The sequence below is a fragment of the Periplaneta americana genome, chromosome 9 (assembly GCF_040183065.1).
Source record: "Periplaneta americana isolate PAMFEO1 chromosome 9, P.americana_PAMFEO1_priV1, whole genome shotgun sequence".
Lineage (NCBI taxonomy): Eukaryota > Metazoa > Arthropoda > Insecta > Blattodea > Blattidae > Periplaneta > Periplaneta americana.
In genome coordinates this window covers 64,797,756-64,814,230 of record NC_091125.1, presented here as the reverse complement: position 1 = coordinate 64,814,230, position 16,475 = coordinate 64,797,756, and the positions used below count along the sequence as shown (strand labels likewise).

At 35.8% G+C, this 16,475-nt stretch overlaps 1 protein-coding gene across 2 annotated transcripts in view; it reads left to right on the top strand.

The window, feature by feature from the left end:
- Positions 1-14,114, top strand: part of LOC138706034 (facilitated trehalose transporter Tret1-like) — a 36,361-nt gene extending 22,247 nt beyond the window's left edge. Inside the window, exons 1-2 of one of the 2 annotated variants that reach the window (XM_069834928.1) lie at positions 9,130-9,290; positions 10,524-14,114. In XM_069834928.1, coding sequence (XP_069691029.1) covers positions 9,215-9,290; positions 10,524-11,890 — 1,443 coding nt within the window. In that variant the 5' untranslated portion in view covers positions 9,130-9,214 and the 3' untranslated portion in view covers positions 11,891-14,114. Of the gene's footprint in view, positions 1-9,129; positions 9,291-10,523 lie in introns of those variants that run through there. The other variant, XM_069834927.1, reaches the window with a different exon arrangement.
- Positions 14,115-16,475: the final 2,361 nt, after the last annotated feature.

Genomic DNA, 16,475 nt, shown 5'->3' with positions numbered 1-16,475 from the left:
TCTACTGGGTTACGCCACTGCATAGCTTTGGCCTCGCCTTGTAAACGATCAAACCGGAAACGACGAAATACGCCTGACCTTGCTGTTTTAGATGTGGAGTGAGTAAGTTGCTGATTTTGTTCGTTCCCCATCGCTGCTATAGATAAAGTAGTACGCCAAGGATGTTCATTACTTCCAGCGTTATTCAATATATATTTAGGCCTAAACGATATTATTGCAAAATGGCACAGACAAAATATAGGCCTCATTGGAATTTCAATTTTATACAATAAATAACTCACAACTCTATTATTTGCAGATAACCTGGTTGTAATATCCAATTCGTAAGATAATCTACAAAAAGCAAAATATACACTTACAAAAATAATACAAGAATACAACTTAACAATATCTATAAAGAAAACAAAGTCAATTGCATTTAAAGATCAGTCACCGACAGGAAGAAAAATTGTCATAAATAACCAAATTATCGAACAGATAAATCAGTTTAAATATTTAGGTAATATGAAACTGAATTTTTTATTAATCATAGAATAAACAATTTCATAAAGGTTACTGGTGCCATTAACAATATGTTTAAATCACAACAAACTTTAACTAACACCAGGATAAGATTGTACATAGACATCATTTTATTTCTACTAACATTTTTAATATTAACTTGCCTATACCTCTGGATCAACGCCTTTTGCTACCACCTTCCTCGGCTGGAGTTCGATGATACTGGCGTAATATACAAACAAATCACTTTACTAGGTATAGGAGGGAAAAAGTAGTTAATCTATTTACGTAAATTAGGAAATATTGCGCTTTTGAGTTTGATCATTTTCATTAGGTTTTTGTTTAATCAAAATAGAGTACTGTATTAATAATAAGTGTTTTTTACGCACGAACTGAGCTGTCCATGCGGACGTATTCATTATGCAGTGTATTTTATAGCCTACTGTCTACAGCACATTAACGTACAATATAGAGAATGAAGTTAAAGTGAAAAATAATCATAATAATTATGTATATTTAAACACATTTTTGTAAAATAGTGGCCGTTCATTTCGATACAGGCTTCAGTTCTAATGTGCATATTATCGCACTATATACTAATGTACAGTAGAACCCCGATTATCCGTCACCCTATTAACCAATTGGCGGATTATCCGACTCTGTTTCTCGCTCTTTTTTCTTCAGAAAGAAATAACTTATATGAAGTATTGTTTTGTACGTCATATTAGTAGGTTCTACATATGTTTTTGCTAGAGAGTGCTATTACAAGCCTTATCGTTACATAGCATTGTCGACTGTTCGAGTTGCCGTTCTATAATGTAACTTGTATATAAAATGTCTTCCACGGGTGTTAACAGAAAACGTGTTGTGCTAAATATCGAAAAGAAATGTAAATAATTTAATGGTTTGAGAAAGAGAAATTGTAGCTCATCTCGTATCGGAATACGAGATTGGAGTTACAACTGCGCGATTTAATAAAAAAAACAAGAATAAAGTGTAAAAAGTATGTAAATCTACAACATGAGACCTTCTTTATTTCTATCTTTCCTGAGACTCATTACAAAGGGCTTCCTTGCCCCTTAAAAAACCGTCGTTGACAACCAGACTTTATTAGTGAACTTCTGATCCACTACCTAGCGAGTCAAATACAAGACCACGGAGGAAATTACAAAATCTTCCATAGTACGGATTATCCGATTTTTCGATCAACCGTTCAGTCCATCCCCTTCATTACAACGGATAATAGAGGTTCTACTGTACCTAATTCCAATTACCAGGTTCGTCCTTCGTACTAGTAACTCATGTTGAAATAATTCTGTACCTACTCTATAAAAGAGTACCATACGTACTGTAAATTCAATCTTCACTTCTGCCCGATCCGAAAAGATAAAATTACTCAGACATACTATCTACTGTCCGTCCAAGTGGTTATGTCGTAGGGTCGTAGAAAGGGAGGAAATCACGTGACTGTTAATTACTTAACGAGGCCCCTTTATTTAAGTTATTTTAAACAGTTGTATAATATTACGTAGATGTCCAATTCCTAACAGAAATTAATGTTCACAGAAAAGAGCTAAAACAGCACAGTCACTAGCTGGCGAATAAAAGCTGGTGGGAGAAACCGGGATACGACGTAGGCAAATAGACGACAGTACCTGTGCGAAAATGATTCAATATTGAAAGCTCTTTCGTCACTGGAAAACGCGAACATATTTTTGGAACGTGCTGTTTACTATGAGCGTAAGGCTACTATGACTCTATATGCTGTCTTGGATCTGTATGGAGGACGGTTGAACTTCATTAGTATACCTTATTTTATTTCAAGGAGTGCAGTTCGGTGTTCAAATAAGCCACCGAACTGCACTCCTTGAAATAAAATAAGGTATAGAAGGGGTGGGAGTGAAGTACATTCAAAATCTCAGGTACAATAAAAATTGAAGTAAAAATAAAATGATGTCCCTGTATAACGTATTGGCTCTTCCGACTTTACTATAGCCTACTGTTGTGAAAACTGGACAGCCAAGGCACAAGATCATGGGTGGGCAACTCGTGCTCTCAAACTGTGAACAAACTCAGTCAGGTAGAACAAACTCTGTGCTAGATGCAGTGTACGAGGGCCTTGCAACACGAGTGGTTGTTGGTTCGCTTGCGTCTACAGTGATTGGCGGCTTGTAACTGCAGCGGCTGCCTCGGTGTGTGATTTTTTGTGCCAAGGTTTTTAGCGCCTTGGGAGTACGAGTTGCCCACCCATGCACAAGATAAATCAAGATTAAGTGCGGCAGAAATGAAATATTTAAGAAGAACAGCAGAACGACTACAAAACAAATACAGAAATTTTGGAAGAATTGAGAATGGCATCAGCCTTTGAACAAAATTTAAATTATAAGTCAAAGTGGATACAGCATGTCAACAGGATGCCCCGCAAAATATATCCTATATTACTAAATAATTACACCCCGGAAGGTACAAGAAATCCTGGAAAACATCTGAAGAGTCTTCTCGATCTCTAGTATGTGGCCCAACTTCTTGGAAGCTACATGATGATGATGATGATGATGATGATGATGATGATGATGATGATGAGGATGATGATGATGATTTCCTGTCAATGTATTACGAGTATACAGGGTGTAAGGGGTATAAGTGTCATTATTTTAACTGTTGAATTCATGTCATAAGGAAGAAAAAATATCATTACAATTTATTTCTAATTGCAATATTTAACGAATTATTAAACTTTACAATAATATACGTTTTGCAACGTTGCTGTATGGAAAGGAAGGCGTTTAGAGAGTACACAGTACAACTCAAGTGGGGAGGAGGGGGTTTAGAAGTACATAGTACAGCTCAAGCGGGGAGGAGGGGGTTTAAAAGTGCACAGTACAGCTCAAGCGGGAGCAGACATACCTGTACAAAACAGATTCTCTGTTCTAATGCAGGAGTGACCATGACAACACTGTTGTTTACATAAAACGAACAGCATATACAAACTTTGAATCCCACTATTAGAACATTATGGTAAATGTACAGTTTATGTAACGATATTGCTCCATTTTTTATTATACGTCTAAAAAATAAACAGTGATGGTTTTCTGCAAAAAATCACACGAAATTTTTTTTCTAATGCAACATTTTAATCTCTCCCACTTCCGTAAATCAGTAACATTTTTAAACAAATTTCTGGTTGTGTGATTTTCGAAATGGGGTAAGAGACTCCTAGTTTCTAAAAATCGTTGCGAAATTGCTACAAAAGTTCGCCGATTAGGTAACCTTCTTTGAGGAAAACGTTGACGGTACATCCTTCTTGCCTCACTTGAATTATGACTTTCTCCATAAATTAATAACATATGATATTCCTAAAATGTAAATGACATTATAAGTTGTTTTTCGAACACCCTGTACTGAACTGTCATCCGCTCTGCTGTAGACCTATGGACAAAGAGCTTGAACTCAGCTGACTCGTACTTACGTCTGTGCAGAATGCTACCTGCTGAACACGTTGCCGAGTCTCTCACGCCGGAATATTAACAAATTTAAGCATGCATTTTTATTTAATTTAACGAAAACGTAATAGAACAAACGAATATGCATTTAAACTAATATTAACTCTTTGCTAGATATACCTACTGATGTAATTGTTTTCGTAATTTTACTAACGATATAAGCAGTAGAAGGCGAAAAAAAATAAGAGAAGAAATATTTTTTTTCTGGGAAAACTGTCAAGTTTTGACTCTATGTTGTATGGACATTTTCACAGTATAAAGAAGATACAGTAGAGACAACTCTTGTCGGCACCTTTGATGTTGCTGGTACTAAAATCAAGCTCAGGTCTAGTTCTCAATAAATCCAACCATGTCGCTAGTATCGGCAGAGCTAACAGCTGATTTCAGCGATCAGCTGTTCAGACATGCTAAACTTTCAGAATGAAATTTTGTATTAACTGTTGTAATTACGCCTTTGTTCTGTAGTGATATTTATGTCTTATTATGTAGATCTAATGAAAATTCACTTTTTCTTTTCAAAATATATATAAAATTGCAGCGTTCATGATTGAAGTAAAACATAATATTAGCGAAGTGCTTACCGTTTTATTCTGTTTCTTCATATCCATTGCATTTCATCTTGGATCACAATTTGTTGTAAAATACATACATCAGGGGAACATTTAATAAATAAACAAAAATTCGAGATAACCTGTTATAATTAAAAATGTGTTCAGTATATATCCGATGTAGGCTACTAATTGTAGGCCTAATTACCAGGTGTAAAAAGAGGGCCTAATAATAATTATCTATTGCAACTTTTATCACATAACTACGTAATTCATTATGGAGTGCTGCAGTTGGAGGACAATGCTTAATTGGCATCAGTTAAATTCCGGTAACTTCTTTCACTTTTCCTTTGCTGTAATAGGCTACGTTTGAATTACAATATTCTTACCTTCTTCCATTTTCGTAAAAGATATATTGTAGTAGCACATTTGAATTAACAAATTCTTACCTTCTTCCATTCTCGTAAAGGATTTTTTGTAGTCAGTAATACAAATTCTCAACTCCATAGCTAGACACAAGAGCCTACACCAAACCCTAATTACGTCTTATAAGTTTGTAAGAGTCGAACTCAGAAAATAATTCCCTTACAAAGTTGGCTTATTAATATGAGCAAAAATCATTAGGCTATGTAAGTAAATTTTGACATTCTTTAACTCTTTCATACGCATACTAATTACTTATCTCTATACAAGCCTCGGATCCAGGAAATAACGCACTCACGGAGTTCAAACTACGGCATGTTACTACACTGGCAAGAGTCATTGCTCATATCAATTTTTGTCTCTTTTCAATCACTCTTTCATAGCTAGATCCAAGGGCTAGCTATACACCAACGTAATGGGGTAATTATTATGTAGCCGAGGTTATGTTTTCTTTCACTTACAGTAGCCTCTTTAGAGACATTCTATTCAACCGATACAGTTAGAAATTTTAATGTGTATGTTAATTCCAATTTGGAAACCACAATCAATATCAATATACAAAATATTAGTCAATAATAGGAATAATCATGTAGGCCTAAGTATAACGTTACTGGTATGAAATTATATCCATCACTAATATAATGTTATTAGCTAGTCAACAAAATTTTATTATATCCATTATTGACGTCGTAACTTCATCGAAACGAATGTCATGATGTATGTAGCTAATGGTTCAATATAACGTTACCAGCATAAGCATCTACCAGTGACTTTAAAATTAGCGTCAATTAGTGAATATTTTCATGATGTTTACATACAGAAGTAATTATTATTATGATTATGTTGCCATTCCTTTGCCTCATGTCTTTCATATTGTTAAAAGATGAGTAATAAATCTTCTCAGTTAATATTAAATTATGCCAGTCTTGTCGTAGATGGAGAACCATCTGGTGGAGGTTTCAGATAATACACCCGGTTTCGTGACATGCGCGCTCAGAATTTGTTCCCACGAAATGGCTTAGGTGTCTTTACTGTATGTTCTCTATACTGTGACATTTTTTGATCCTGTAGACCGTCCCCGACTACTGTGGAAAGGACGGCACTTATGCCCCTTACATCCTGTATTTTATGAGTGCCTATATACAATTATTGTACTTAATTGCTTCATAAACATGATGAAAATTACATATACAATACATGTTGTAATATTATGTTTCCACAGTAATTGGACATTATCGATGGATCTTACTCCTCTTTTAAATATTATGGAAAACTGTGGACACTTAAAATTGTTCCTCCAGGGAAGACACAATTTTTACGTACAATTCTGTGGTTCCAAGGCAAAAGATGATATTCAATTTTTGGCGAAAATGAGATTTTGCGTAATGTTGTTCGTTCTGATAGTATGGTTACTGTTGCAAAAGATGACATATTATCACAGTCTAGTATATAGTCACGAAGCTCAATACTTAATAAATATCCATAGATAGTTGCTAACCATCAGGACCCTTTCTCTAGCAGACGATAAAATGCATTGTACTTTCGAAATTAACACCTTCCTTCCGCTATTGAAATATGAAATACATAAGGTTTATACATTATTTTCATAAAGTATATATTATATTTTATAAACTCATCTTCCTGGGTCTTTCGGAAGAAGGATAACTCTGACCTCTTTTTCTTACAATTTATAGTACTACAAACGTCTCCTTGACCCATATTATTATTCAAATTATTGTATTTTAGCCATTTACAGTTATTACAACCGATAACGAAATTTCACAGTTTACACAACTTTTCACAACAATGCGAAATACGGCACAGTCCATGCCAGGCCGTAATCTATGTTCGGGTTTTCTATTTTAGTGTATGGAGCTCAGAGAAGTATTATATTATAACTTAATTGCGTATCATTGCTAAGTTTTATTTAGTGTAATGTGTCCATAAGTTCCGTTTACTTCTTGTTGCATAATATGTTGCAGAAACAATTACAAAACTGTGTTATTTTAATGTGAAGAGAATTTTACATGTTAACATAATCTGTTCGCAGCAATATTTTAAGTTTAGAATGGAAGCTATTTTGAGGTTTATAAAAAGAATTTATATTGTGATTTTAATTTAGCACGTCTACCTTCCTTAACTGTAGAAAATTTACCATACAACTCCTATGAAATTAGTGTACGTACGATTGTGTTACTTCGTCTCTTAGGTAGTAGATAAATACAATAATTCAGTACTCAATTGTAGTATTAAAATACAGACAAATTGAATGTGCGGGGTATTATACATGACATTATGCTTAATTATAATGTATAATTGCGAATATAGGAATATAAGTTAAATATAGTAAACATAATCTATAATTTCCATATGACATGACATACACATGTAATAGCAGGAGCATTGGAGACCACTAAAATTAGACACAAAGGGGCAACTGTACAGTAAACATAACCTATGATTTCAACATATCTAAATATCCGTGCGGTGCAACTGAAAATTATTGAATCGTGCATAAATTAATGTACAAGAATTCGCAATATTTAATCGAAATAAAGGCAGGTATTACATATATGAACAACGAAATTTTCATACCAAAAATAATATTACACCTTAACTCGCAAGTGAATTATGTCTGAAATATCTCATAATCATTGTTTTAAATTTTATTAATGCAATTGCACTACATTTTAGATAAATATATGTTACTCTTTATGCATTCCAAATAATTTATATGGTTGAAACGCCGCCCTACGTGATCGGGGTTAAGCGAGTCACATGGTCTGCCTTACGGCCTGTATTAGATCACAGGCACAGTCTATTGTTCCTAAACCCCATCTCAGTTTGGTTGATAGACTTTCCCCTCTACTCACACTCTCTACCATCAGTGAAGGGGAAGATGCTACTGTCCATCTTACTAACGTTCGACTAATTGACTTTCAACATAGTGACAAATTTTATTTCTGAAAGTGTTTACCGCTACTTTATATTTCTAAAGTCCGTACTAAACGTTTATATTGAATTTTATTGCTGTTCATATTAACTGGCACATTAAGAAGCTACTGAGAACAGAAGATACATTTTTTCTCCGCCGCTAGTTGTTACTCTACAGCATACACAATTGGACAATCTGCACTGTGTCGCTCTCCCTCTGACTTCGTAATACAAACTAACATTCCTAAATGTCATTAATTATTAGTTGAAAATATTGTAAGAACTACACAAAAATATACTCTAACATGTAATTGTCAAACATATGTGACACTGTATTTTATATTCACTTATGTACTTTATTTAATATTTTATTTGCTAGTGTATACAGCTTGGGGGGTGCAGGTATAAGAGGTAACAGCTACCAGTCTGTCACTGACGGACTCGGGGCAAGTAGAAGGGGAAAGAAATGCCTTCGCATCCTCTCAACTTGTATGAAATGTCGTTTAGTACTCACAGTGCTCCAAACGGCTAGAAACTATCTCGAGAAATGCAAAAAATCATCCCAAGCTTCGTGACTGTATGTACTAGACTGTGATATTACCCGACCATTCTGTTTCTGGAACGGCAGTTGCTTCTACTACACAGAGCGCCGCTGCTTACGTCACCTAGGCAGTACGATCGCTCTCTTATTCTAGACATAGGCCATGTCTTTCCCTCTCCCACAGAGTAACAACATGAAATCGCAGCGCCGCTGTTTACGTTCCACATACAGTACAAAATGGTCACCTATTCCATGTCTCTGTTATTTTTGTCTCTCACACGTTGTTATGAAATATGACTTATGAATTTATGCGGTCCTTCAAAATTTAAATGCTCCTGGTAACTGCTGAAAGAAATATCATCACATTTTGCCTTGGAACCACATAACGATTTTGTCTTGTACTGCGCTCATAAAGTTAGATTTGATGGAACAATGAAATTCAAGACGATTATGCCTAATAGGTAGTATGGCAAAATAAACAATAGTGCACATAAAACTTCTCTTGGCATGAGAAAAAAGATTATAGGATTACGCCGTAGGCTATATTGAGAAAGGCTGGAACTTATCTTATTTTTGTACTGAATAAAAATTTCCACGCATTTTACAATTTCATTAATCTATTGTTTGCACCAGTCTGTAACCCACATATGCCTCCAAGCCACGGTAAAACCTGGTATTATCATACAGTTGACATTTAAAATTGTGGTGTCATCACTCACACGAGAGCAAGTTTTGCGATAGTGAACACTCACTTCAGCTAGGCTATGAAATGTGTAACATTTTTCAGTTTAAGGCAAGACATAGTAGGAAGGCTTCGACAACTGTACGTAGCTTTAATAGGTAATGAATGCAGTCATGGAATTAAGTTTGTGTATTTGTATATTTCTAATGTATCTGTATCTTTAGGGAATTATGTGTGTTTATCTACGTGGGTTTGCTTGTAACAGAATGTATCTATTTCTTTATGAATATACAGAGCGTTCCTGTTTAGCGATAGAGGGAGGAGTGGAACCGTTGCATAACAAAAGTTTCTTTAAAAATGGTTTCCGATAAGTTTTATTCTATGCAAAAGTTTGATAGGACTGATATTTAACGAGGCACACGGGCTTTAAAATAACAATGCGTTTTATCATTGCTGCTTCAGACTAATAGGCTATAATGAAATGAAAACAAATAACTCCATGTATTTAAGGCGACCTTGCACACAACAAACGGAGAATATTATTCATTTAACATTATTTTTATATCAATATTATTATTATATTCTATGATGAGAATGTATAAATGTTTATCAATATTAATATACAGGGAATGTTTGTGTGTTTGTATGAAGTAATCTCAGATCTACTTAACTGATATGAATAATTTCTTCACTATTTGAAAGTGTAGGTAGTTTCTCGAGATGGACACAAAACTATAATGCCATTACGGCAACTCCTGAGTGAATCGAGGATTGAGATAAGATTAAAATATAAGGAAACTTGATGCAGTATTCTATCGCAATATTGTAGTCTATTACTTGATTATTTAAACTTTATTTGGTCCACATAAACTACTCTAATTTTATACACTTCAGTTTTTTTTTTGTCCACAGAACATAATCGTTTTTTTAAGAGTTTTGTCGTAAAGATGAGTATATTTCTCCTTATTCATACCTTCTACTCAACCGATGAATTTGTTTATGCTTGCAAATTGAATTAATCTACTTACTATGTATTAATAATTGTATTCTAAGTATATATATATATATATATATATATATATATATATATTTACTTCTTATGTCCCAAATCCAAAAGCTACAACGATGATGTAACATTTATGATATACAATAAATTAAATAGTAGGCCTACACTATGGTATGGCACATACGTCCACGTGGAAATATCCTGAAGTAAAGATTTCGTTCTTATCTTTTATAGTATACGCAATGTAATATTCGTCTTCTATCCTAGCCTAACGTAGGCCTATAGGCAAAAAAGAGAGATATTCAAAACGGACCTCATTATTTAGACTGTTTTATAAAACCACTTTAATGTTCATTTCAATTTTATTCGACGTTTTTGGTTTCAGTGAACGTCCTCTACCTATCCACGGGTTTAACTATTGGTTGGCCATCGCCCACGCTACCGGTGCTTCGAGAAGACGAGAGTATCCTTGGCGGAAGAACCATCACAGTTGACGAGGAGTCCTGGCTGGGATCACTCCCGTATCTCGGAGGACTAGTCGCTACTCCATTCCATAGCTACATCAATCAAAACTTCGGTCGGAAATCTACAGGATACTTCACCGCTCTTTCGTTTGCACTCGGCTGGCTATGCATCAGTTTTGGGAATGGCATTGCCATCTTCTGCATAGGAAGATTCATTCTAGGCATGGGCCTGTCTGGAACGGCGGTGATCGGCACGTTATATATAGGAGAGACATCGCAGGACGACATGAGAGGTAGACTGGGCGTAATCCGAGGAGTTCTGAAGCACACCGGAATAATATTGGTGTACGTAATTGGGACTTACTTGTCCGTCATGAACACTGCACTTGTATGTGCCAGTTTTATTTTAGTTTTTCTCTTATCATTCTTTTTTATGCCCGAATCTCCAATGTTCTTACTTGAGAAGGGGAAGACAAAAGAAACACTTGATTCATATGTGTGGTTACGCGGAGGTGACACTCAGTTTGCCGAGCAGGAAGTGACAAAATTAAGTGCGGTTGTCGACAGTGAGAAAGCAGGAAAGAAACCATCACTACGAGAAATATTATCTGTGAAAGGGACCAGGAAAGCTCTCATAATCACTGCTGTTCTATCAATAACTCAGCAATTCGGTGGTTTGAATGTTGTTTATAGCTACTGTGCTTCCATTATAGAGCTCACGGGAGGTGACGTGCCTCCACACATTGCCTCATTCATAGCCAGTTTCGCGGGTCTGGCAGGATCAGTGTTAACATGTTTCACATCCGATAGATTAGGAAGGAAATTTTTCCTCATAAGCACGAACGCCTTGATGGCCATCCTCCTCGTATCGCTGGGAGTGTACTCATACTTGAAGTCACTTGGGATAGACGTCTCCTCTGCCGGGTTACTACCTGTAATATGCATCTCTTTGTACTGTGGTCTGGCGATTGCAGGTCCGTTCAACATTTACTATGTTGTGTTGTCTGAGATTTTCAGACCCGAGGCACGTGGTTTGGGAATGATTGTAGCCAATGTATTCATATCAGTTTTTTCTTTCCTTTCAACTAAAATTTTTCCGTATCTTACAATAACTCTCTACCTTCACGGGTCGTTATGGCTTTTTGCTGTTTTTTGTTTGTTTGCGGTTATATTTACTATCTTTTATTTGCCAGAAACTAAAAATCGATCTCTGCAAAGTATTCTCAATGAACTCAATTCCGGGCCCTCTGTTGAAAATAATACAATGCCAACATGTGCGAACACATAGATTCTTATAATATAAAATATGTTACCTACCCATATAAAACGAAAGTTATAATCCTAGCTTGGTTTGTCCTAGCCTATGGAAATGAAGCGGAAAAACCTTATGAGAAGGTCAACTATATACGTTCTACTAGATTACATCAGAAGTTAGACGTACTAGAATAGGTGAACATTGAACCTATCTTGAAAAAGATAACAGAAGCCAACGGGAAGAATAATTGAAGACTTCCCCGGAAAAATAATTTAACATCAAATTAATGAAATATGTACTTAGGAGGAAAAAGTAATTTTGAAACATTAATTTATAACAGATTACTGCATCCTATAGCTGAATGAACTTATATCCTTGATTATGCAAATGGTTTTGCTAGTAAATGTAACACTATAACACATAGGTACACTGAAAAGTTGAGTATATCACACTTTAAAACAGCATAAATCGCATCCATTCAAGCTGCATTTAGTGCAGGGTCTTAGAGATACAGTTTAGAGATGTTTGGATTTTACTTTTGAAGTAGTGGTTAAATAGATGTCTAAAGTTTTATGAACACATGAAAGAATATATAATAACAATAGAGTAGTGAATCGCCATAAGGCACACCGAACCTCCCGAGCTTCAGAAAATCCCCATTGGGTAAGCTGTATAACTGTTGGATTTTGTTACGATAGACGAAGTTACAGGAGAATGGAGAAAGTTACACAACACAGAACTGCACGCATTGTATTCTTCACCTGACAGTTAGGGACATTAAATCCAGACGTTTGAGATGGCCAGGGCATGTTGCAAGTATGGGCGAATCCAGAAATGCATATAGAGTGTTGGAAGACATGAGGGAAAAAGACCTTTGGGGAAGATAATATTAAAATGGATTTGAAGGAGGTGGGATATGATGGTAGAGACTGGATTAATCTTGCTCAGGATAGGGACCGATGGCGGGCTTGTGTGAGGGCAGTAATGAACCTCCGGATTCCTTAAAAGCCAGTAAGTAAGTACATTTATCAAGGAATTTTAGCGGCAGCCATAGGCCTATATCTACAGTTTAATAAAAAATCTCTCATTGACTTGTTTTCAGAACTACCTCTTGAGACATACTTCGAATGTCTTTCAGAATGCTGTGCCAGCACACAAAACAGCGTCATTTGCCAGTATTTTAACAAGGAATTCCCATAAAGATAGACTGGAAGCAACAGATCGATAAGAAGACTAGCATGCTCTACAGATACGATACCATTAGCCTTTTTTCTTATAGGAACACATAAAACCAGACACAGGGAGAAAGTGTAAAACATCTCCAGAACTAGAGTTTGGAGGTATTCAGACATATTTCTTCTCAAGTACGTGTATAATATGAGTGAACTTACTTACAAATGGCGTGTAGAGAAACCAGAGGTTCATTGCCCCCCTCACATAAGCCCACCATCGGTCCCTATCCTGAGCAACATTAATCCAATCCCTACCACAGTATCCCACCGCCCTCAAATCAATTTAAATATTACCCTCCCATCTATGTCTCGGTCTCCCCGAAGATATTTGTTTCCCTCTGACTCCGCAACTAACACTCTATATGGATTTCTGGATTCTTTCATATGTGCTATACATCCTGCCCATCTCAAACGTCTGGATTTAATGTTCCTAATTATGTCAGGTGAAGAATACAATGCGTGCAATTCTGCGTTGTGTAACTTTCTCCATTCTCTTGTAACTTCACCCCTCTTAACCCCAAATATTTTCCTAAGCACCTTATTTTCATACATCCTTAATCTCTGTGTTCACAAAAAAAAAAGTCTTCGGACTATGGTTGTTTTATGAAAACTACTGAAAATTTCCAATCCTGTAAAATAAGACAATAGTGATTTTTTCACTAAAAACTAATTCAGTACATTGCCGTTACAATACGCTTACTACATGCTTAATATATCAAATTTGCATTTTTTGGACTATGTTTTTTTTTTTTTTGTTTAAAAGAAACCTTCAAATAAACTCTTCAGTGAAAAGTCAGAGGAGTCATACTGACCATCTCCTACTAATCAAGCATATCGATTTGTCATAATTTCCTGTAACACCTTGCTGGTCCCAAAAATTTGTATCTATTGGTCTTGTTATTGAGGAATAATTTTGTCGTATAATACAGGTTTCAAAATATTGAATTTATTGATTTGCAGAAAGTGTTTAATATTATTCCAGAATGTAAAAATGCACTTATTTTTAAAGTGTCTACTGGTTGCTTTCCTGGCTTTTACTTTCAGATTTTTATTATTATTTTATTATTAATATTTTATTATTATATTATATTATATTCTGTGACACAGTAGATGAGGGTAGGCCACCAAAGGAAAAACTGAGAGGTAGAACTTAAACTGAAGGGATTCGTTCCGGCATGGGAACTGAAATCCGGTGTGGCTTGGTGGATAAAGCGTCAGCACGTAGAGTTGAAAACCCAGGTTCGGGTCCCGCTGCCGGAGAGAATTTTTCCCTATTCTATCTATCCTTCATTTTACTGTTAATGTCATATAAACACATCGTGAAAATCACAAAATGTTTTAACGCACAACATCGTGTCTTTCCTGTAATAATGAGATTGTTCCAACAACATTTTTTTTACTTAGGCCTATATTAAATATTGAAAAAACAGAGTAAACATGTCAAAGCAACAAATAAATATTTCGATTTGGGATCAGTATTTTCAGACATTCCTAACAATTCTTCTTCTTTGTCATCAGGCGATTCTAGTTCATAGTAGCTGTTATTTAAATAAACGTGCTATTAATAAGCAATCATAAAATAATTCTCTATTAATTTTTGGTCCTAATTCAAGAAATGTTCGTGTAATTTCACGACCTAGATCGCTCTGTATTTCTACATTCTTACTTTGTTTGTGTTGCGTTTTACTGTTCCTGTTATCTTCACAAATGATAGAATCGTCTACTAATAGTTGAGAAACATTTTATTGACAATTGTTATGTCATACCATTATAGAGTATTGTACGTCTCCTTGTCGGAGGAGGATTATTACAGGCTAATCTTGAGGGTACTGTTCTAACTAAAACGCTATCATTACAATTAGTTAGAGGGTTGAACGTGTTCCTGACTTTAACTATGGTTCTTGTATATTTTCATTTGTGATTAATTTTCTTTTAAATATGTGACTATTCATAGTCGCTCACCTTAAAATGTAAGCAACGTATACGAGATCCTTTGCTAGGATCTTATTTTACAAAATTCAACCGTTAATTTAGGATCCTTTCATTTAGAGTTAAATTTGTAAATATTGAGCTGGTGATGTTCCAAACAAATAATGCAATTTTCCCATATATTAAATTTGAAATATCTTGTAGCTGGTACATTATTCTGTAGAATGGTTAATTATTCTGAAGAAATGCTTCAAACTTTATATCATGCCCGTTCTCATAACTATAGTCACGTCGAATATGAGTACATATCCTGAAAACTGAACATCTGAGCGATCTAGGTCGTGAACTGAACTGTAATATACATTTTATATGTACGATCATGTTAATTGTACATTTCTGGTAACGTTATAATGTAGGTGGTAAGCCTTATCATTACAATTTCGTTTCGGTAGAGTTCACATATGTGTTATCTAGAATGACCTTGAGGGTGTGGAAATCTATTATCTCACCACCGACACACTTGTATTTAGAGCATCTATTCTCAATGCCAGAAGTGTTTATCCTTGCAAAAGTGTGGCAGATTCTTGAAGAAGATACCGCGATATCGTATATGTAAGTGAAAGGTAACTTACTGAACATCAGAGTTGATACAATGCGGTATTTGGGGTGAGCGCTGTTACTACTCGTAGAAGCCATGAAATGTCCAAAAAGGTTGAATCTAACACAACACCAAATAGGAAGATTTCGGCAGTTTTATGCAGCTATGTTAGGTAAGAAATTAATTTCTTGATGCATGTCATTAAAATGCTATATGCCTCAGTGGCAATTTATGGGAACGAAGTAGCCTAACACGATTTTTGAATAATTGTGGTTTCGAAACTTGTAACAGATTCACTCCATAAGTTAACAGTTACTCTAGTATATTTTATGGAATTTTTAATTGTACAACATCTAGTGAAGAATCGTTTTCAGAACATGGGAAGGGTGATAGTAGGAGGGAGAATAATAAAGTGCATAAGATTTGCTGATGATAATGGCGGTGTTAATGGAATGGAATTTAACCGAGGGGGACACGGATGGCTCAGTACTGCGATCTGTTGAGATCTATTGCGCTAACCCTCGATATGGAATGAGTTACGTGCCACAGATCCCCTACGCGCTCTAACCTAACCACATGACTCACTTAACGACCGGTCCCTACAGCCGACAGAAATCCATAAACCGTTCCTGCTTCGGCAACTTCCCCCAAGGCCCCCCTGACGGTCCGAGATGAAACTACTCCCCTAGTAGGTCCGCCTCGGGTGCTCGTTGCAGAAGTCATCGAACGTCGCTAAACTACATTCCACGGAGGCCGGCCGAGAGAGCCAGTAGCTTCTGGAGGCCGCCTGTAGAGTGATCTGTAAAACCAGAAACGGGTTGATGAGGAAAGGGTGATGAGGGAGGAAAGAAAGTGGCGA